The following is a 24,561-nucleotide window of genomic DNA, read 5'->3' as shown; positions in this document are numbered from 1 at the left end:
AGCGTTGGGAACCCGCGTACCAAATTTCTTGAAGATGGGCCCATAAGTAACAAAGACTGTTGAAAAGTTAAATATGGCGGCTGACAGTGGCATCATACCACCGAAATAAGTACCAAATTTCAGCCTTCTACCCTACACGGGAATTTGGAGAATTAGTGACGTTGGAAAGTTCAATATGGCGGCTGACAGTGGCGTCATACCACCAAAATAAGTATGCATTACATTGGTTTCGGTTAGCGCAGGGAAGCCACCTACCAAATTTCGTGAAGATGGGGCCATAAATAAGAAAGTTCAACATGGTGGATGTTTATGACCGTTATGCGTAGAATTTCGAAATTAAACCTGCTTAACTTACCCGGAAACCTCTACCCGTTCTACCCAGAGCCATATCATACATGGGCATTAACCATGTCTTCAAAGAAGGTAGGAAGTGGAAAGGACAGCAGCAACAAGAAAAGGATGCTGTCAGTCGAGTTGAAGCAGGATATTATAGAAAAGCATGAGAGAGGTGTGCATGTGATGGAACTCGCAAAAAATTTACGACTGCAGTACGTCCACGATATGCACAATACTAAAGCAAAAGGAGACAATAAAGAGTGCAAAAGTAGCAAAAGGCATGACCGTATTACACAGCAAAGGTCGGCTATCCACGAAAAAATGGAAAACCTGCTGTTATTGTGGATAAAAGAGAAAGAGTTGGCAGGAGATACGCTTATTGAAACAGTCATAAGCGAGAAAGCTTGCATCATTTACAATGACCTGAAGCAGAAAGAACCATCCACATCTACGGATGTAGTAGAACCAGAATTCAAGGATAGTCATGGATGGTTCGACAGATTTAAGAAGCGATCAGACATTCACTCTGTCATAAGACATGGCGATGCAGCAAGTGCAGACCAGAAGGCAGCTGGCGAGTTCATGACACGTTTCGCGCAGCTCATCGAGGCAGAATGTTACATCCCTCAGCAAGTTTTTAATTGCGACGAGACGGGGCTTTTTTGGAAGAAAATGCCCGTGGGGACGTACATCACAGCAGAGGAGACGAAGATGCCAGGACATAAGCCGATGAAGGACCGCCTCACCCTTGCATTGTGTGCAAATGCTAGCGGTGACTAAAGTGAAGCCACTGCTAGTCTATCATTCAGAGAATCCTCGAGCCTTTAAGACTCACAAGATTCTTAAAGAAAACTGCAGTGATGTGGCGCCAATCCAAAGGCATGGGTTACGCGGCAGTTCTTCATCGACTGGGTAAATCTCTGCTTTGGACCTGCGGTGAAGAAGTATCTTCACGAAAACAAACTGCCTCTGCAAGCATTACTCGTCCTCGACAATACTCCAGCCCACCCGCCCGGTCTCCAAGACAAAATCCAGGAAGAATATCAATTCTTAAAAGTCCTCTACCTCCCACCCAACACGACTTCAATCCTGCAACCGATGGATCAGCAGGTCATTTCCAATTTCAAAAAGCTCTACGAAGCATCTGTTCAAATGATGCTTCGATGTGACAGAAAATACGGAGCTAACACATCCGATAGTTCTGGAAAGAACATTTCAACATCGTGCAATGCCTACGCATGATTGACCTGGCGTGGAAAGGAGTGACCAGAAGAACACTGAATTCTGCATGGAAGAAGTTATGGCATGATGCTGTTGCAGCGAGGGACTTTGAAGGATTTGGTCTTGATACCGAGACCGAGACCAACATGTCCGACGTAGATCTAGTGCATGAAATTGTGTCCCTCGGCAAGTCGATGGGTCTGCAGGTTGACGAGGGTGATATCAACGAGCTTGTCGAGGAACATGAGGAGGAACTCTCAACACAGGAGTTGCTTGAGCTGCAGGACATGCAACGTACGGAGGCTCTGCAAGAGATCAGCGGTAGTGAGGAGGAGGTCGAGACAGAGGAAATTTCAACAAGTGAAATTAAAGAAGTGCTGGGAATGTGGAAGAAGGTTACAAGTTTCACTGAAAAGAAACATCCAGAAAAAGTGGCAACTTGTCATTCTGCAGCAAATTATGATGACACCTGCTTGGCTCACTTCCGTAAGCTTTTAAAAAGCAGGCAAAAGCAAACGTCGTTGCATAGGTATCTTTATACTAAAACTGAAACTGCTATAAGTGAAGGTGCCGAAAGTGCAGCCAAAAAGGCAACAACAGATGATTAGTGTAAAAAAAAATCATACGTACGTAATGTTAAGTGTTAGGCTAAGTTTAAAGTTAAGAAAGTTTATTTTTTTATAATTCATGTACGTACGTACAGTTAAAGTGCAATTTTAGTTTTTTTTGATGTGAAGGTGCCGATAATGCAGCCAGTCCTCTAGTCCTCCCTCCCTCCTCAGCCGCTCTCCGTTAACTGCAATCGTCTGCCGCCAAAGTAAGGTTACATTTCTTAAGTTGGTTTATCTTTTATTTAACTATATTTACTAATACAGTATTTTGATGTTTGTTTCTTATTTAAAAACATGTTTTTTCCATTATTTATGATATTTTGGGGACTTTTTGGGAGGGCTGGAACGGATTAATCTCATTTCCATTATTTTAAATGGGGGAAATTCGTTCAGGTTACGAGCAGATCGGGTTACGAGCTCGGTTCTGGAACGGATTAAACTCGTAACCCGGGGTTCCACTGTAATATATATATATATATATATATATATATATATAATATATATATATATATATATATATATATATATATGTATATACTGCTCAAAAGAATTAAAGGAACACGTTTTAATCAGAGTATAGCATAAAGTCAATGAAACTTATGGGATATTAATCTGGTCAGTTAAGTAGCAGAGGGGTTGTTAATCAGTTTCAGCTGCTGTGGTGTTAATGAAATTAACAACAGATGCACTAGAGGGGCAACAATGAGATGACCCCCAAAACAGGAATGGTTTAACAGGTGGAGGCCACTGACATTTTTCCCTCCTCATCTTTTCTGACTGTTTTCTTCGCTAGTTTTGCATTTTGCTACAGTCAGTGTCACTACTGGTAGCATGAGGCGATACCTGGACCCTACAGAGGTTGCACAGGTAGTCCAACTTCTCCAGGATGGCACATTAATACGTGTCATTGCCAGAAGGTTTGCTGTGTCTCCCTGCACAGTCTCAAGGGCATGGAGGAGATTCTAGGAGACAAGCAGTTACTCTAGGAGAGCTGGAGAGGGCCATAGAAGGTCCATAACCCATCAGCAGGACCAGTATCTGCTCCTTTGGGCAAGGAGGAACAGGATGAGCACTGCCAGAGCCCTACAAAATGACCTCCAGCAGGCCACTGGTGTGAATGTCCCTGACCAAACAACCAGAAAGACTTCATGAGGATGACCCAAGGGCCCCATGTCCTCTAATGGGCCCTGAGCTCACTGCCCAGCAGCATGCAGCTCGATTGGCATTCGCCATAGAATACCAGAATTGGCAGATGCACCACTGGTGCCCTGTGCTTTTTACAGATGAGAGCAGGTTCACCCTGAGCACGTGACAGAAGTGAAAGGGTCTGGAGAAGCCATGGAGAACATTATGCTGCCTGTAACATCATTCAGCATGAGCAGTTTGGTGGTGGGTTAATGATTGTCTGGGGAGGCATATCCATGGAGGGTCACACAGACCGCTACAGGCTTGACAAAGGCACCTTGGCTGCCATTAGGTATCAGGATGAAATCCTTGGACCCATTGTCAGACCCTATGCTGGTACAGTGGCTCCTGGTGCACGACAATTCCTGGCCTCATGTGGTGAGAGTATGCAGGCATCCTTTCGTTCCTAACACATTACCCAGTCTATATCAGTATAGATATCCAGGAGGATTTCTTTTTCCCATTGAGATCTGATGTGTTTTCAAAGTGTTTCTTTAATTTTTTTGAGCAGTTTATATATATATATATATATATATATATATATATATATATATATATATATATATATATATATATATATATATATATATATATATATATATATATATATATATATATATATACATACACACACACACACACACACACACACACATACATACATATATATATATATATATATATATATATATATATACACGTATGTATGTGTATATGTTTATATATACATGTATGTATATGCAGTATATGTATATATGTTTGTATATATATATATATATATATATATATATATATATATATAAAGAAATCACAAAAGGGCATAAAGATTTGGAGTTTACGGCCCCATATACTGAAAAATAATCCACAATAAATGATTAGAAATCACGGTCAAGTACATGAAACAATTAATATGTTTTTTGACACTCCAAATATGGCGGCGGAGGAGGATTTATGTAAGAGGGGCCGGAAGTGGAGGAATGCTGGGTAGGACAGAGGAAGGGCGGAAGTTGCGTACTGCGGGAAACTGTAGAAGGTAGGCACATGGCGGCGGGCGTCTTTTCTTCTGTAAAACAAAGAGAGAAAGGTTAGTACCCCGCCACTCCCTCCTGGCGCATGCCTTTCTGATCTTATTTGGGTCTGTCCGCGGCTCCCTACTTGCACGTGCATGACACGACCCCCCCCCCAGTCAGCCCAGAGCCATCAGGTCGGGCAGACCGAACCGAGAGGTCGTGGAGATGGAGATGTTTGCGGGTGATAGACAGACGTCTTCAGGTGCTTAATACGGAGTAATCTGGCAACCTCCCCGAACGTATCCGAGGTAAAGGGTGTACCCTGGTACGTAAGACTTCTTTGGGTATACCTACCCTAGAAAACAGCTGGACCAATTCCCGTGCGATATTTTTTGTATTAGTGGAGCGCAGGGGAATCGCCTCTGGGTATCGGGTTGCGTAATCAACCATGACCAATATATACAGTGGTGTGAAAAACTATTTGCCCCCTTCCTGATTTCTTATTCTTTTGCATGTTTGTCACACAAAATGTTTCTGATCATCAAACACATTTAACCATTAGTCAAATATAACATAAGTAAACACAAAATGCAGTTTTAAATGATGGTTTTATTATTTAGGGAGAAAAAAATCCAATCCTACATGGCCCTGTGTGAAAAAGTAATTGCCCCTGAACCCAATAACTGGTTGTGCCACCCTTAGCAGCAATAACTGCAATCAAGCGTTTGCAATAACTTGCAATGAGTCTTTTACAGCGCTCTGGAGGAATTTTGGCCCACTCATCTTTGCAGAATTGTTGTAATTCAGCTTTATTTGAGGGTTTTCTAGCATGAACTGCCTTTTTAAGGTCATGCCATAGCATCTCAATTGGATTCAGGTCAGGACTTTGACTAGGCCACTCCAAAGTCTTCATTTTGTTTTCTTCAGCCATTCAGAGGTGGATTTGCTGGTGTGTTTTGGGTTATTGTCCTGTTGCAGCACCCAAGATCGCTTCAGCTTGAGTTGACGAACAGATGGCCGGACATTCTCCTTCAGGATTTTTTGGTAGACAGTAGAAATCATGGTTCCATCTATCACAGCAAGCCTTCTAGGTCCTGAAGCAGCAAAACAACACCAGACTATCACACTACCACCACCATATTTTACTGTTGGTATGATGTTCTTTTTCTGAAATGCTGTGTTCCTTTTACGCCAGATGTAATGGGACATTTGCCTTCCAAAAAGTTCAACTTTTGTCTCATCAGTCCACAAGGTATTTTCCCAAAAGTCTTGGCAATCATTGAGATGTTTCTTAGCAAAATTGAGACAAGCCCTAATGTTCTTTTTGCTTAACAGTGGTTTGCGTCTTGGAAATGTGCCATGCAGGCCGTTTTTTCCCAGTCTCTTTCTTATGGTGGAGTCGTGAACACTGACCTTAATTGAGGCAAGTGAGGCCTGCAGTTCTTTAGACGTTGTCCTGGGGTCTTTTGTGACCTCTCGGATAAATCGTCTCTGCGCTCTTGGGGTAATTTTGGTTGGCCGGACTAGCAACAATTTCCGCACCTTGCCCTCATGGGTCGCAACTTGATATAGCAGATCAATCTCTAGAACAAAAAAGGGCTCCTGTGGCATGAAATCGTCAGCCTGTCGGCTGCCTGGGACAACAATAGCATTCCGGGCAAACATCAGGGAGTCATCATTCCACTGTTCTCTTTTGAATGACGCAGGCGTGGATCGAAACTGGTGAACCAGGCTACTCGGAGGGTCTTGAATGGTTCCCTGGCTCGTGCCCTCCCTGGCGGATACTTCCGGGTCATGGCCCGTCGCCTGAGAACCGTCCCCCTGAGTGCCTGTGTCATTGTCTGCCCTAGAGCACGGTGTGGGGACCTCGGGAAGGGAGCCCTGCCCCTTCATAACCAGACCCAACGATGCCCCGGGAGCGGCGCTTATTTTACCACAGATATTATGCGACCAGTCATGTCCCAAAATCACCGGAAATGGGCGTTCAGGTAACACAGCCACCGGCAAACGAGTCAAGTCCCCTTTCCAGGCGATGTAACACTCGGCGGAACGATAAGACCTGGTCTTCCCATGTACACAAGTGACCTGTAGATGTTGGTTTAGCCACTGTCGCGGTAAAATATAACGGCGAGCCACAATGGTTATGTTGCTGTCGGAATCAAACAATGCCATCACCGTGTGCCCATTCACTAAAACCACCAGACCGGCTTTTAGGGGTCAAACTGCCAGTTCCTCCTTTCGCTCGCCTGCTGGCCCGGCGTAATGCCGTAGCGTGCCAGGATCTCCATTTTTAGGAGGTCATAGTTCGCGGTCTCCTCCTCAGGGAGGTCATAATAAGCCAAGGGTGCCAAGATGGACGCCCACTCGGACCGCTGCCACTGGTTCCGGGTGGCCGTCCTCTCAAATATGCCCAAATACAACTCAATGTCGTCGGCTTCTGATAACGGGACAAGAGGAGGAGGAATCGGTCGAGGCGGATCTGGTCTTACCGTCTCCGCAGTGGCCAACCAGTACTTTGTCTCCTCGAGTTCCCGCTTCGTCGCGGCCTGTGCTCTTTGTAGGGTCTGGATCTGTGCTGACATCCCTTGCAGCACGGAATTCAAGTCCTGTCCTTCTGACATTTTTTCGGACTGTTTATTCTGCCAGCTACTCCACTGTAAAGAAATCACAAACAGGCATAAAGATTTGGAGTTTCCGGCCCCGTATACTGAAAAATAATCCACAATAAATGATTAGAAATCACGGTCAAGTACATGAAACAATCAATATGTTTTTTGACAGTCCAAAGATGGCGGCGGAGGAGTATTTATGTAGGAGGGGCCGGAAGTGGAGGAATGCTGGGTAGGAGCTGTAATGGATGATGGGATCGATGACGTCATGGGTAGTGGACAGAGGAAGGGCGGAAGTAGCGTACTGCGTGAAACTGTAGAAGGTAGGCTCATGGCGGCGGTGCGTCTTTTCTTCTGTAAGAAACAAAGAGAGAAAGGTTAGTACCCTGCCACTCCCTCCTGGCGCATGCCTTTCCAATCTTATTTGGGTCCGTCCGCGGCCCCCTACTCGCGCGTGCGTGACAATGTATGTATGTGTATATATATGTATATATGGGCTAAAGTTTTGGAATTGAATATTAAACAGATTTACTAATTTCATGCATCCTGTAAATGTCTTGAACGTGGTTTTCTTTGTGTCATGATGTGTTATGGTATAAAATCTCAAAAAGTAATCACACAATCAAAATGAAACTTGGTACGATAATTAGACTTGCCAAATGCTATACAGCTGATCTACAAAGATAAAATCATAAATTATAGACATACCAGTAATGGCATACTGCACGATAACATGCAATGAATACTTGACTTGAGCACTCATATTTTTCATCCTCTTTCTCTGTCTCTGTTTAGCATTCATTTTCTCAGAGGTTGATGCGCTTGCTGCTTCTTGAGCAGCTCTTCTTTTCTCCACCCCTTTTTAACAAAAATCACTGCAGTAGGTGTTGCTCTACAGAAACAATTATTTAGCAGTTTTTACACAATGCACAGTGATTATTGTGATTACAGTAGTAATTTTTATAATTTTTTTCTCATGTTTGTCTACATATTTTTTTCTTTTCAAAACCTAATGAAGTTTTTTTTTTTTTTTTTTGGACACATTTATTTCTAATAAGTTTTTAATTGTCTTTCATCTTCCTGTGATGCCATTTTAAGATTTTGTACAATGTTGCTATGGGGTGATGATTGCAAATAGAACTAAGAATGATGTCACAAGTCATCGGGTTGAAAGGCTTGATAATTCCAGTTTGTCTAAGTTTGCAGATATGAACAAAAAATAAATCTTATGCATTTACAAAAGTTGTTTGGATGATGAACAAGTTTTGAAATTTGTATCTGTGTAATATGTCCTTTTGGTTGTGGTGCTAGGTTTTGGGTTTTGTTGAATTCTTCATAAAAACATTTGGCTTTATTTTTTGACATTTCTCTATCTCCTATCTCTTTTTCTTTGCCCTTATGATATGTCTTTCAATATCTTTGGCACAGTAGAAATATTTTTTTGCTCATGTTATGGCTTTTTCTAGAAAACAGTCATGTTCTGGACACAGCAGTGTATTTTAGTTAATTGACTGCGATTATGGCCTTTTCTTATTGCAGTAGGCTTTAATACAGAATCAAATGCAATCTAGGATATCAGAATATGCTTATTTTTATATACATATGAATGTTTTGGTATGTTTTTCAGAATGTTATGCTGACTTTTGTAAAGAAGATTTTGATGTCAAAAATTATACTGCCCAAGCTATTCATTGTGCAGTCATTGCAGAGCACCTAGCAAAATTATCACAAGGAATCAGCCAGTTGGATAAGGAACTGCATATACAGGTTTGTTTATATAGTTATCTGTTATTTTATCTTACACATTAGCTTTAATTAAAGTTTTCATGTAATTCATCTATAGAGCTTTGAAGTTAATCTAAATAGTAAAGTGTTTTCCTGAACTGTCATTATCCAATTGATGTGTGGTCATCATTTTTGTAAAGAAAAGTATATGTTTCTGAAGTAAATGTGCAATGAAGTGATCAATGACAAGAGGCAGGCATGTAGGACACCTAGGTTTTCCATCTTCCCTTTCCTAGAAATAGGACTAAATATGTGGAGGCAGTAGTGACTTTAGGGTCCTTAAGGTTCAGCCAGCTCTTCCTGACTTCTAAGTCTTTGGGACTTTAGCAGGTTTGGCTGCCTGTTGTAGGTTGAAGGCTTCTGCCATCCTATAGTTAATGTCCTTAATTCTGATTAATCCTACAATGAGACTCCTAGGTTGACCCACCCTGGACCTGAGACCAGAAAAATTTAAGAAAACAGAAGAAATCAGTTTACTTCTTTTATTATATTTATCTAACCACAGCATAAAATACAATATGTTAACATCTTTCCTATCTACTATATAGTCTCTTCAATATAGTTAAAGTATAAGTGAAAAAGAAAAGTGTAATAATCAGGTGGCACTGCTACCTGGTTCACAGAGGTGCAACCCTTCTGGTTTCAAAACAAAAAAAAATCCTGGGCAAATATGTTAAATATTTTTATTTTTCTAATCACTGCTTTGCTGCATGACTGTTTCAAATTCTGAAAGTGAAGAAGATAAGCAAATTTTACAGCAAAGGATTAACAGGTTAATTAAAGAAAATAAAAAGATGTATGGGGAAAAATCAAGAGTTGGTTTAATGATAACAATCCAAAGCAGGTCTGGAAGGGACTAAAACAATTACAGGACTGGGCTCTAAAAAGACCACAAGCTTTGAACAGATGAACTGAATAACTTTTTTTTTTGCCAGATTTGAAACAAGTGATTTCAGCATCCAAAATACAGAAATAAAGGAGCTTTATAAAAACACCAGGTTCTGCTGTGATGGGGTTCAGGTTAACTGAAGTGGAGAAGGGCTTGCGGCATGTTAAAACAAACAGTTCAGTGGGACCAGACGGCTCATCAGGTCGGCTCTTAAAGTCTTGCTTTAAGCAGCTCTCTCCAGTTTTTCATTTGCTTTTTAACTGGTCTCTGACCTGTGGTATTGTACCTAATCTGTGGAAACAATCAATCATTACCCCTGTATTTAAGGTTTCTAGGCCAAACTATTTAAATGACTATAGACCAGTGGCACTCACCTCTATTCGAAAGAAATACTTTGAACATCTGGTGAAAAATATTTTAATGACTGAGACAAAGTCTTTTCAAGACAACAATCAATTTGCTTACTGTGCAAACAGGAGTGTGGAAGATGCTCTGCTTGTTATCTTACATTAAATCTACACCTTTCTTTATCAGCCTGGTTCATATGTCAGAACATTATTTTTGGATTTTTCTTCAGTGTTCAAAACCATACAGCCTCATATACTGATTGGGAAATTGAACAGTATGAATGTAAACATATTTATTATACTATGGATTCAGAACTTTCTTTTAAATCGTTCACAGACAGTTAAAGTACAGGACACTTTTTCAATAGTCATTCATTCAAACACAGGAAGTCTGCAGGGGTGTGTCTTATCACCATTACTGTTAACTCTGTACACATGTGACCTGAGACAGAACAAGGACCACTGCTCCATTATCAAGGATGCAGATGACACTATGCTCATAGGACGCATATCTGGGGAGGATGAAAGCCACTATCTAAAACAAGTGGACTGGATGGTAAACTGGTGCAATAAAAACTTTCTCACTCTGAATGTTAAAAAGATCAAAGAAATTATATTTGATTTTAAGAGATAGAAATCTGTATGTTCACTTATTGTAGCTCTGGGGGAGAAGGTATAGTGCATCCGGAAAGTATTCACAGCGCATCACTTTTTCCACATTTTGTTATTTTACAGCCTTATTCCGAAATGGATTAAATTCATTTTTTTCCTCAGAATTCTAAACACAACACCCCATAATGACAATGTGAAAAAAGATTACTTGAGATTTTTGCAAATTTATTAAAAATAAAAAAAATTGAGAAATCACATGTACATAAGTATTCACAGCCTTTGCCATGAAGCTCAAAATTGAGCTCAGGTGCATCCTGTTTCCCCTGATCATCCTTGAGATGTTTCTGCAGCTTAATTGGAGTCCACCTGTGGTAAATTCAGTTGATTGGACATGATTTGGAAAGGCACACACCTGTCTATATAAGGTCCCACAGTTGACAGTTCATGTCAGAGCACAAACCAAGCATGAAGTCAAAGGAATTGTCTGTAGACCTCCAAGACAGGATTGTCTTGAGACACAAATCTGGGGAAGTTTACAGAAAAATTTCTGCTGGTTTGAAGGTCCCAATGAGCACAGTGGCCTCCATCATCCGTAAGTGGAAGAAGTTGGAAACCACCAGGACTCTTCCTAGAGCTGGCCGGCCATCTAAACTGAGCGAATGGGGAAGAAGGGCCTTAGTCAGGGAGGTGACCAAGAACCCGATGGTCACTCTGTCCAGTGGTCCTCTGTGGAGAGAGGAGAACCTTCCAGAAGGACAACCATCTCTGCAGCAATCCACCAATCAGGCCTGTATGGTAGAGTGGCCAGACGGAAACCACTCCTTAGTAAAAGGCACATGGCAGCCCGCCTGGAGTTTTCCAAAAGGCACCTGAAGGACTCTCAGACCATGAGAAACAAAATTCTCTGGTCTGATGAGACAAAGATTGAACTCTTTGGTGTGAATGCCAAGTGTCATGTTTGGAGGAAACCAGGCACTGCTCATCATTTTGATATATATCCTGTAACCTTTTTTTTTTTTTTGGTGTAAATATGCATTATCTAACTGCCTTACCATAACCTGTCTTGTTCTATTTGTTTGTTTTATTTCATTCTGTCTGTTATTAGATGCAACTGAGACGGCAAATTTCATGTTTTCTTGTGTAAACATGTCTAAATAAAGAAACCTTAAACCTTAAACCTTAGGTCTGGGGCCAAATGGGTGAGATAAATTGTATAAAATCCTCTGGCCATACACAAAAGAACAACACTAACATTTATTAGAATGTTATGGTTTATTAACAAAAAGGTTCAAAAGGTAAACTGTAAGGTATAATGTTTGGAAAGGCAATCACAAACAGTATACAAAATGTTGTCTCCTAAGTGTTCTGATATCTCTGGCTGATAAGAACAAAAAGAGGCCTTGCCTCAAAACCTGTTTTCAATGAACATCTGAAACCAAAATCAAACGGTTCCCAAAATCTAAAAGCAGGCTTCAGCCTACTCAAACTATCAAGGACAAAAGACCAAATAATATTCAAAATAGTCTATAAAATTTGAAGAGGTTGGAGAAAGGTAAGGGAATTGTGGAAAAACAAAGTGACATTAAACAGGTTCAGCACAGTTTTGAGGCATCAAAGGTCCTTATATGTCACTAAAGAACCAGGAATATAACTAACAGAATTAACGTAAGAAGAGAAGGAAAGAAAAAGTACTAAGTGATTAATAAAACAATACAATGTAAAATGAAAGAAAAAAATATATATTTCACAAATAAAATATGGCAAAATAGATAGACACTTTATTGTTCCCAAGGGATAATTCACAAAATTAGCAAATAGTAAGAAAACAAACTAGCAATAAAGCTAGCGATGGAGTACCGGTTTAAACATGACATTGGTCCAGTCTATGCTTCAGCTGACAGACAGACAAGAAGACATTCAGTTAATTTCTGATGGAGAACACCAAGCATTTTCCTTAAATTATGGCAAGTCATAAGGTCCTTACTTTTAACAAGTTTCCTACACCATCATGCTGCCACCATATTTAGCTGTTGGTGTGTTATTTTTACTGTAGAGTCTTCTGTTTGCTTTACACCAGAAATAATGGGACCCATTTTGTCTAGAATATTTCACTTTTTTCTGTATGAAACCTCTCACAAGAGGCTTGGGGATCATTCAAATGCTTTTTGGAAATGAACAACAAACATTTATGTTCTTCTTCATTAGGAGTAGTTTAGACTTTGCTACTTTCCAATAAAGCTCATTTTTGCTCAATTTCTTTCTGACTGTGGAGTCATGGACATTGACCTTTGCTGAGACAAGTGAAATATGCAGGGCCATCTATATATGTTTCTGTATTTTCATATAAAATTACACAATTGCTGTACATTAAAACTTTATTATTTTTCATATCCAGTTATTTTTTTGAAGGGCAGAAACAATGACACGGTTTCATTTTTCTTATGGATTTTTGAAAAGCCCTGTTTTAATTATGCTTTATGAAATGTGGAAAGGCAGAGGCTTCAACAGATGTAAGTAGAATTGTGTGATAAATGTCAAAAAATCTAAGTGAAATAAAGAGAATGCTCTTTTTCTATTGTAGGTGGTTGCAAGACATGAAGACCTCCTTGCCCAAGCCACAGGGATTGAATCACTTGAAGGTAGTTTATAAATGTATTTACTTTCACTGTATTTTCTGTTTTAAAATCTATAGTTTTACATACATTTGATTGAAAGCTGCTTAAATCAAATTTGAATGTAGGCATTTTAATATTATAGTAAATGTCCTAATACTGTTGCTTTACAATCAGTGCAGTGCAATATGGTTTGGTTTGGAATTTTTTTTTATGTGGAGTTTTTTATGGTTTAACTGGATTTGTGCACTTCAAGTATAAAACCACTAGCATCTAAATCCTTTATTTCTGGAGTTATTATTTGCCGCACAAGTAAACTACCAATATATGCCTACATTCATATACTGTGTGTATCTAAGGAAATACATTTACTTGCTTTATTGAACAGAATAACAAGTTTCAGCTGTTGCAAATGTTCTTCTAGCAACACTTTAGTATTTAAACATTATTAATTTAGAATAAGCTAAGAGGTTCCCAGGGTTACGCATGATTAACTAATAAACAGCTAAGAAGGTTTACCATTAGGACACTGGTAAAAATTAAGCTTGTGGTCATATGTGAATAAAAAAAAATACATTTTTGTCAAAAACATGACAATTTCTTGGTGATTCTAAACTTCTGAATTTGTGTTTATATATATGTACAGTGTCCTCCAAAATCTTTGAGATAGAGACACTTTTTCCTTGATTCACACTACTTCTCCAATATTTAAAATTGCAAATCAAACAATTCAGACGTGATTAAAGTTCACATTGCTGACTTTAATGTAAGAGTGCTTGCATATATTCCATCATGTATTTCATCAATTTCATGTAGAAATTACACTTTTTATACACAATCCCCCCCATTTCCGGACATCATAATGTTTGGGACAACTGGCGTCACAGTTGTTTGTTTCTCACTTGGCCCTGGCCTCTTTTCTTCTTGCCAGTTGAGCCTACACCACCATCTGTCTTGCTAACTCAAAAACTGTGATTCTGTCATCTTGTGATTTCTTCAGTCCCTGTTTTGGAGTCATTTTTGGCCAAACCCCAGAATCACTTTATGTGTCCTGTGTTTACTGGATCACTAGGCTAGTGCATCCTTTATTGGCCCCTGGTATCCTTTCACCCCTGTACCTTCAGTTGCTCTTAAAAAGCCAGGTCACAAGGAGACACCTGCTACTGTCTGATAGCAGCACAATATATGTCCTCTGTTGGGCTAGATTTCTTTTGACTTCTTTTAAGCTCTACATAGCCTTAGTCTTTCACAGTAAGTCGGGCATCCTTTGAATATGTTATCTGCTCTTTAGTGTCCTGGTACAGACATTGCCTATTTCTTCCCAGATTTCCATTCTCATTCTTACTTCTTAGCTCCCCACCCACTAGTCCCAACTCTCGTACACATATGGTACATAATGTTTTATGACAATATCCTTAGTTCTGTGCTGGCACTTTCCTTGCCAGACATTGCACATTTTGCTCTCTTTCAAGAGGTCTTTGGTGGTACTACACCATCCTGTGTTTTCTTCCTCAAATTCATCTGTTCACTGTATCGTTTATTATACCCAATATATCCCCATTTAAAGAATATTAATGTTTGCTGGCGGACTAATAACTATATTACACATACAACTTTTTATTATTTATTTCCAAGACCCTAAATTGAAAGCAGAAAGTAATATTGAAATATTTTCATCACATTAAATGTGAGAGGAAATGTGCAAAACAAAATGTTTTCGGGCCTGTTTAGGCTGCTTTTTTGTTAGTTAGTGTAAGTGACATCTGGAAAAGTAATTTTTATGAAAAAAGCAATGATAAAGAACAATGAAATTATTTATAACTCCTTTCTGAGAATTGTGATTGCGAATATCTTGTATGGCCTATAAAAACTTATAACATGAAGAACTGTTGGCATCAGCTTTATGGTGATGGCACACGTAACTAGCTGTTGACACTGTGCTATATTACATATTTTAAGTAACTACTGACAAAATATAGAGTACCTGAACTCTGTAAAGTTAACAAAAACCGATGACCCTTTTTGTTTGAAAATATAGCTGCTCCTCCTGTTTGCATATTGTTTTCAACACTATCATTTATTTGAGGTTTTATACCATAACCATAAGAATTAAAGTTTTAAATTTTGCTTCTGTATACTGGTATTGTGCAGAATGTACTGTACTTGAGTAATGTAAACATGATCAAAACTCTTTTTGTAGTTTGGATGTCAATACTGTTTTTATTTTGTGTGTCTGCTTCAGTACCTTATTTGCAAAAGTGTAAGTTTTTCTCTTCTCTTCACTGAAGTGTTTGGTCTCTCCCATGATGATTTATACAGTAATTGATAACTGATATTTTGGGATAATTATGATTACTTGCCATGCATTTGTTAATAGTATACAATAATAATTCTCGTGTGAAATTTACATATACAGTGCACTGTTTCCATTTGTGTATTTATTTATGCATGCATGTCATTTATGTCTTTTGATAAGTAAAATTTGTCATATTGCAGTTTATATTCTGCTTATAATTTCCAAAACACAACTTGTTATTAACCTAAGTTACTAACTAATTTGTACTTTTACTTGAGTTAATTTTTTCAGAACCTTTTTTTTACTTGTAATTTCCAAATCATTTACTTAAGTAAGTTATTGGCTAAGTAACAATACTGCTTGAGTAGAATTTTTGATACTCTTTCCATTTCTATAGAGAAGTGCAACAAGACGTAGAATCATCAACTGGCAGCCTATCTGGCCCATTGGCACAATTTATCTGGCCCCAAGTCATTTTCCTCTAATACATTTGTTTTTAGTTATGTTAAAATGACATACACAATATTATAGACATTTATTAATTATATGTGCAGAAAGTTTAAAAGGAACAAGTGTTGTTCTCAGGTTCAAAAGACATACAAAGCATGGGCGAGAATTTTTCATTCTAGGTTTGTCACCTTGATTCTACAGTACTTGAATTTCAGCATGGAATTCCTGGTATTGCACTGATTATTTTAAAACCCTATTGGTTTAACTTAAGGTAAAATCATGCTGCTCTTTCAAGGCAAAAAAAGGCTTTTGTTGCTGCCACATTTATCCCATTCTGAATTAGTGCAGAAATAAAAATACATGATTTCCATTTGTTTTGAGAATGCAGTGATGTGACCAATCAGTTGTCAATTGTAATCACTTTAACTTATGTCGCAAATTTGAATGGAGTTACAAATGATAGTAAAATCAATCGTTTTTTTTAAAGCAGCACCATAAACAGCCATGATACAGGAAGTATCCTTTCATTTTCTAACCGGCTTCTCCGTACCTGTCCTACATAAGTGATGAAATGAGCTGATCCATGTGTTCATTCCAAAATAAAATTTGTTTAGTTAGTGTTTCAAAATATATACATTTCCCTGACATTTATGTATCTCAGCTTATTGAAGCACGAGGAAGACGACCCTGATGATACTCTCTCAAATGTGTTAACAGAGGCACATAATTGCTGATGCGCATAGTTCGAAGAGCTATTAAAACTGTATACCTCAATTGGCAAACACTACATTTGTGCTGTTTGCTGGGTTTTTTAAGCAGAAGTAGTGCTGATAACCAGTAAAATATTAGTAGGGGGAAAAAATGAGATTCTGTTCCCAGTTATGGGTAATTAGTGCAGATATAGTTAGTCCTGTTTGACTGATAATTCTGGATTAGTACACAAACTAAGCAAAAAGAAAATCTTTTCACTTATGTGCAGCACCATGAAAACTCAACAATTCTAAATTATTGGAGTAATCACATATAGATATGAGGTGTTATCAAAATATACGGTGAATGTTGATGCAGAGCACCATCCAAGAGCAATGTAAACAATTCAATGTAGGTTCTGACATGTTCATCCTAGAGCTTAGTTTGTGACAAGTTTCAACTTGTTTGATACTGTCAGTCGTTTGTGAGCCACTGTTGAGGTCAAGTGTGTTTTTCAAGTTTGCTGTTAATAATGGATATCAAGCAATACATTAACATGAAATTTTGTTTCAAATTGCAAAAAGCTCAGGAAACCCATTAGATGTTAAAATCATTTTATGGTGACATTGCACCAACAATTAAGACTGTTTACAAGTGGTTTGATCGATTTCGTAATGGATCTGACTTGGTTGAAGATAAGAAAAGATCAGGACGTCCTTCAACATCAGTAACTGAGGAAAATGTTGAAATGCTTTCATTCTTCATCATGACAACGCTCTTTGTTACACATCCCTTCTAGTACGACAATTTCTGTCGAATTAAAAAATGATGCTATGTCTGTATCCACTTTATTCACCGGATCTGGCACCTTGCGACTTCTGGCTGTTCCCTAAATTGAAAACGACCATGAAAGGTAAACTATTTCAATATATTGAGGACATTCAGGCAGCCACGACAGCTCAACTAAAGACACTCTCGAAAGACAACTTCCAGAACTTCTTCGCAAAGTGACAGGAACATTGGCATAAGTGGAGGAGAATTTTTTTTTTTTGGGTGAGTAGTAGTTGTAAATCTTTTATTGCAATAAACGTTTCTTTTTTTAAAGCATTCATCGTATTTTTTGATCACACCTCGTAAGTTTGATTTCAAAGGAGTGTTAATTTCAGAACATTAACGTGTCAGGAATTTCAAAGATTTGAAATAGAAATTACTCCGAGTATTCATTTAATAATTACCTTTCAGTAAAATCTCATTAACTGGCTAATGTCACTACCATACAGTATATTAATGGAAATATTAATCTTACAGCAGCAAAAGTTGCAAACACGACAAAATGATTGTTGGACAAACCTGATTTAAAAAAATGTGTTCCTACAAAAGCAGCTTTAAATTGTTTGTGTAAATAAAAATATCCAATTGGTATTCACCAATTTTTGTGTTACTGATATTATATTGATTTCGTTATAATTTTTGGAAATTATTTTAAGCAGTATTTATATTTTGTTAGTGAATAGAATGTGCCAGTGAATAAATGTATTACATGCACACATGTAGTGCTTGGTGATCATATCATTCTTTATTAAAACTTTGCTGAAATCTCCTCAAGTCAATAAAATTCTCCATTTGTTGTTACACTGGTGTGATCCTTCTCCCCCACTAAATATTAAGTCTAATCTTTCATGTTGGCACCTAGACGTGGGGTGAGAATTGGGACTCCCCTTCAAAAGCAAGGCTCGAAAATGACATTTAGAACAAAAGGAGCAGAAGCTCAATCACCTTAAAACCCCACCTCCCTGCTATTCCTTTATAATACATTTTTTACATTTTATTTATTTGTAGGCACCTTTTTTATTAATTTTATTGTAATCATTCCATACAAATCGGATCAATTCTTACAAAAAATTCAACAAGTCCACCCCCACCCTTGAGAGAGAGAGCATGGCCAAAGGGGTAAAACTTAAGTCTTGTAAACATACCTAAATTGATGTGTTTAATAGGCCAATAGAGATGAATGGAGAAGAAAAAGAAATTCGGAGATAATTGATTCCCCGGTGCTTTAAGAGCTTATTCTAAAATATTATTGATTAGATCCTGCCATGTTTTGAAAAAAATCTGTGCAGATCCTCTAACTGGATATTTGATTTTTTACATTTTCAAATAGTATAAAACATCGGTTTCCCACTGACTTAAAAGAGGAGAGTTAGGATTCTTCCAGTTTAGCAAAATAAGTCCGCGTGCCAAAAGTGTAGTGAATGCAATCACAGTTTGTTTGTCTTTCTCCACTTTAAACCCCTCTGGAAGAACACCAAACACAGCTGTTAATGGGTTAGGAGGGATTGTGAGTCCAAGGCTGTCTGAAAGGTAATTAAAAATTTTGGTCCAAAATGATGTTAATTTGGTGCAGGCCCAGAACATGTGACCCAGTGAGGCTGGGACTTGATTGCAGTGTTCACAGGTTGGATCATGCCCGGGAAACATTTTGGACAGTTTTAGGTAAGACAGATGTGCTCGATATATAATTTTGAGTTGAATAATTGTTTGCTTTGCGCATATGGAGCTCGAGTGAATTCTCTGCATTGCTACTTTCCTCTCCTTTTCTGATATATTGATTAAGAGATCTTTTTCCCATTGTCCTCTTGGATCTTTGAAAGGGAGGGGCTGTAAAATAATTTTGTATATTGCAGAGATGGTGTCTAAGTCCTTGAAATTGAGCAATATTTTTCCAGCATGGATGAGGGTGCAAGATGAGGAAAATCGGGCAGGTTCTGTTTAACAAAGTTCCTAAAGAGATATGCGAGAAAGACCAAAGAAAAGGGAATTGCAGTAATTCAGACGAAAAGTGACAAGGCTATGAACAAGAATAGCAGTGGTGTGGGGAGTGAGGGAGGGGCAAATACGATTAATATTACGCAAGTGGAAATATGCAGACCAGGAGATGTTGTTATTGATGTGGGACTGAAAGGATAAAGTACTGTCAAGGATGACACCCAGACTCTTAACCTGTGGGAAATGGGAGACAGAGAAATTATCAATAACAGATGAAAAATGATCAATTTTGGATAATGTTGATTTTGTACCAATGAGGAGAACCTCAGTTTTTTCACTATTTAATTTAAGAAAGTTCGAAGAAAACCAGGATTTGATTTCTGCTATGCAATCAGTAAGGGAGGAGGGTGGAAAGGAAGCAGTAGGTTTGCTGGTGAGATAGAGCTGGGTGTCATCAGCATAACAGTGGAAGCTAATGTTATATTTATGAAACATATTACCAAGGGGAAGGAGATAAATAATGAAAAGGAGGGGCACCAGGAGGGAGCCCTGGGGCACACCTGAAGTAACAGCGGTGGGTTGGGATGTGAAAGTTTTAAGCTGAACAAACTGAGTATGGCCTGAGAGGTAGGATCTAAACCAATCTAGTGGAGTATGGGTAATGCCAATCGAAAATCATCTGTTGAGAAGAGTAGTGTGACAAATAGTGTCAAAGGCTGCACTCAGATCAAGAAGGATGAGAATAGCATTTAAACCAGAATCAGCTGCCATAAGGAGGTCATTAGTAGATTAGAAACAGGACGAAAATTACTGAAATTACTCGGATCGGCACTAGGTTTTTTCAATATTGGGGTTATTGCAGCAGTTTTAAAAGATGAAGGAACAGTACCAGTAGTGAGAGAAGAGTGGATTATAGCAGAGATAAGAGGGACCAGAGAGGGGAGGCAGGCTTTGATCAGAACTGTTGGGAGGAGGTCCAGTTGACAGGTTGATGGCTTAGACTTACAGACAAGATCTGAGATTTCTGAGAAGGTAAGAAGCTGAAAAGAGGAAAATGAGTGAGTTGGTGGGTAAAATTCAAATGCATTACTGGAGGAATTCGTACAGAGAGACTGGTGATTCTTCTGGATTTTTTCATTAAAAAGGACATAAGGGAATTGCAAAATTCAGTTGAGTAAAGGTGAGAAGATAAAGAATCTGGGGGTTGTGTGATATTGTTAAGTAGTGAAAACAATGACTTGGTGTTTCCTTCATTGGAAGAAATAATGAGAGTATAATAGATTTAGTTTGGGCAATACAGTCCTTGTAATAAAGTATATGGTTTTTGTACATGTCTTTGTGAACAAAGAGTCCAGTTTTTTTATATAACCATTAAAGTTGCTGGCCTTAGGCTTTCAAAAGCCGAAGTTCAGGCGTAAACCAGGGAGCAGAAAAGGAGAAAGAAACAGATCTAGTTTTTAATGGTGCGACAGAGTTAAGAATACCATTAAGTCCAGTGTTATAGTGTGAGACCAGTTCTTCAGGAGTGGATAAATTATCAATGTCTATGAGGGAATCAATACTAGAGGAAAGAGAGTCTAAGTTAATATTCTTAATACTACGGAAAGACATGAGACAGGAAAGCTTAGTGTTGAAATGAAATAAGAAAGTGATCAGTTATGGGGAGTTCATCTACAGTACAATCAAGCGGGGTAACTCCAGAACAGCAAATGAAGTCAAAGATATGTCCTTTGTAATGAGTGGGAACATAAATGTGCTGCTGGAATCCAAAACTCTCAAGGCAGGATGTAAAGTCTCTACTAATAGGGACATTGATATTATCCATATGTGTATTGAAATCCCCCAGAAGTATTATGTTTGATGAAACAGTAGATAAGTGTGTAAGGAAAATAGCAAAGTCGTTCCAACAAAATATTGCATAGCACAGTGGTCTTTGCTTTCTGTCACTTCATCAACAGGATATATATGAGCAGCCTGATTGACATTGTCATCCCAACTTTAGATATTCTTTGCCAAAAACATGAACATGACATGGAACGTTTCAGGATGACAGATTCAATAACATTATCTCTAGCAGGTTCTGATAAAAAAAAACTTTATTGTGCTTAGCTGGTTTCCATGTAGGTTGGAGGAAAGCACATGTTTAACATTATACTGAGTTTGTAGCTTGCTCTCAATACCTCAATTGTCCTGTGTCAGGCCTCAATGTGCAAAACAAGATACTTTGTAATTCCCATACATCTGAATATATTGGCATCTCCCATTTTATTATAATAGAAACTGTTTCATTCTAGATCAGGTGAATGATGACACTCTAAACACGTTCTTTAAAGTTCATTGCTGGAATGGCAATTCTCTGTAAAAGTTTTCTTCTTGATATTTTGACAGACGTGTTTGCTAGATAACTTGTTTTGAAGTTACTATCAACGATACCTGCCAATGACAGATAATAGAATAATTGAAAAATATTTGTTTTTCAACATGTACCTTAAGTGCCTTTCCTCAAAATCCATGTGTATGAACATCTCTTCGCCCGCGTTTACTCAATCAACTGCTATACTGTAAAGCCTGCTTCTCAGACTCTCTCATTATTTTCAAAGCTCCTTTCTCACATGAAGTTCACTTTAATACTTGTTGTCTTTGAAAGCAACTCTCTCAGCGTGCCTCATATGCATTTATTGCCCTCATGTGTCTCACACTCGCACTTCTTCTTTTGATTGCATCACCAAAGCCAAACTGACCAATCACACCAAAGTCAAACTGATTAATCAGATTGCTTGGAGGGACTAGACACACAGACCTTAGTGTTTTTTCTATATAATCTTTATATATACTGTACTAAGCTACTGTGGCTGTTCGTTTGTCTGTCCAGGATTTTAAATCACCTGTAGCTTGCAAACTGTTTGAACTATTGACCTGAAATTTGGTACACATATACTACGTGACGTCTACCTGCTTTCAGAGTGATGATTTTTATTACTCTTTTTATTTTTATTTTATTTTATTGTAGAAGCAACTCTCGGTAGAGTGCAGCAGGGCAGCAGTGCGGTTGCAGTTGTTCTCATTCCCTACCACCTTCGCTAATCATGCCTGAGGCAGACTGAAGACTTAAGTGCCATCTTAAGTGAAAAATTAAAGAAAACATACTAAGTATTTGCAACACAAACACTGACTTAATCAGTTTTAATGCGAAAACATGCAGACGAAAGAAGAAAAGCAGCGGGCCGCTAGGGTTGAGAAAAGAAGAGCTGCTCAGGAAGCAGCAAGCAAATCAACCTCTGAGCAAACGAATGCTAAATGGAGACAGAGAAAGACGGTGAAAACTAGGAATGCTCAAGTCAAGTGTATTCACTGCATGTTACTGCAGTACGCCGTTACTGGTAGTAGATAAGAAGTTAAACATATACTTGGCGATTCCTTTTTTTAAGCTGATTTAACATACTGTATGTGTGATGTGAATAAAGGAGTGATTGGATGAGAGTGTCTAGGATTGTGTGAGTGTGTGTGTGTGTGTGTGTGTGTTTGAGTTTGCAGGGTTTGTTGAAGTTGCCTGGCCTGACCCAGGCCAAAGTGTATTTGCTATGAAAGAATTTGGCCCTGGGTGAAATTTCTTTTGATGCCCCTTGGACTATACAGTTTCCTTTACTACAGGATATTGTTATGGTCATGTTTTGGAACTCTAAAATACATTATTTTTTATAATTTCTATTTTGGAAATTACGTTCATTTAATTTAATGATTAGTTTTGTTATATTGTTTTGTAGGTTTTTTTACCTCTTCCGGCAGAGGTAATATTATTTATTGTAACAAGGTGTCTTGTGGGTCATATTAGTATGACATATGATATCATCATGTCCACATTATAAAAGGTAGTACTGCACATGCTGTGGCATCTAAGTTTTGGATCTCTCTAACAGAACAAATACTTTTGAGTATAGTGAGGAATAAGGACTTTGAGTCAGTGTTAGGACTTACTGGCTTGATGTGTTGACAGTGATTTTTTTGCTTTCTTTTTTGAATTTGAATGCTCTTTTTTCTCACATTTATTTTTGGTATTTGATCCCTTCCTGTTTACTGATGATTGTTGTTGGAGTGCCCTCAAAGTAAGACTTAATTTCTCAGTCCTAATAGTAACAGTAAGGGACATTGGATGAAGGTATCGGCCTGGATGGAGGGCATTCTTGTTGCCGGATTGAACTATAAAGGGGATGGATTAAGGGAGACAACCATATAAGATACTTCAGCACCCTGATATGCTAAATGGCAGCACTCCTGGGTTGATTCACCAATGCATATGATAGCAGGGGGTGTTGGGAACTGGACATCATGGGTTCCACCACGGTGAGCTGTAGAAGGAAATTATCCCAGTTTTGAGGGACTCAGAAGTACCATCGTCATGTAGTGCTATGGCACTAGAAATCCTTCTGGGTCCAAGATAGAAAGGGGCTGCCTCACCTCAGTGGAGGTGTTGGATAATACTCATTGGAGGTGTTGATGGTGAGGAGAAGGATTATTTTGTGTTATGTATGTTGTGATGGACTGGATGAACTGAGAAGGAGCCTATTGGAGTTATTTTTTTTTTTCAAATTATTTAATTTGAACCCATGACTGTTTTATAATAGTTGTGCCTGGGGTTTGAGATTCAGTGGTGCCCTGTAGTGTTACATTTTATAATTCAAATGAAAAAAGGAGTCCTCTTGACTGTACATTTCATTTAGATGTCAGAATGTTTTTCTTTACACAGAGTCATAGATTCATGTAATAAATTACTAGGTAATTACTGTGGTATTACTCGTCTTTAACACTCTACTTAATATTATTTTGCAGGATTTAGTTGAATAGTGATCGACAAGCCATGTTGGACTGCATGGCCTCTAAGCTGTCATTGTAATGAGATTTTATACTGTATATCTTGTGAATGATCAGCCCCCTACACACACAGGCACAGAGACACAAGTGCAAAATAAAGCCTTCTTTTAAATTTGTTCTTTTCAGCATACAGTGCACAAATCACCAACAATTACAACTATGGCTCAGTTTCTTTTTCTTCTTCTCTTTCTCTTTTTCCTTTACCGGCTACACTCCTCCACGCAAGCTCTGTCCACCACCTCCCGACTCAGGCACCCAGAATGGAGTGAGATA

General features: G+C 38.5%; 1 protein-coding gene across 1 annotated transcript in view; it reads left to right on the top strand.

Moving 5' to 3' along the window:
* Window positions 1-24,561, top strand: part of cog5 (component of oligomeric golgi complex 5) — a 565,478-nt gene that overhangs the window by 26,744 nt on the left and 514,173 nt on the right. The window contains exons 2-3 of the mRNA XM_039761193.1: window positions 8,600-8,739; window positions 13,187-13,244. Of these exons, the coding sequence (XP_039617127.1) occupies window positions 8,600-8,739; window positions 13,187-13,244 (198 nt within the window). The remainder of the gene's footprint in view (window positions 1-8,599; window positions 8,740-13,186; window positions 13,245-24,561) is intronic.

Source organism: Polypterus senegalus, chromosome 8 (assembly GCF_016835505.1).
Source record: "Polypterus senegalus isolate Bchr_013 chromosome 8, ASM1683550v1, whole genome shotgun sequence".
In the NCBI taxonomy this organism is placed as follows: Eukaryota; Metazoa; Chordata; class Cladistia; order Polypteriformes; family Polypteridae; genus Polypterus; species Polypterus senegalus.
This window is presented reverse-complemented; position numbering and strand designations above follow the sequence as displayed.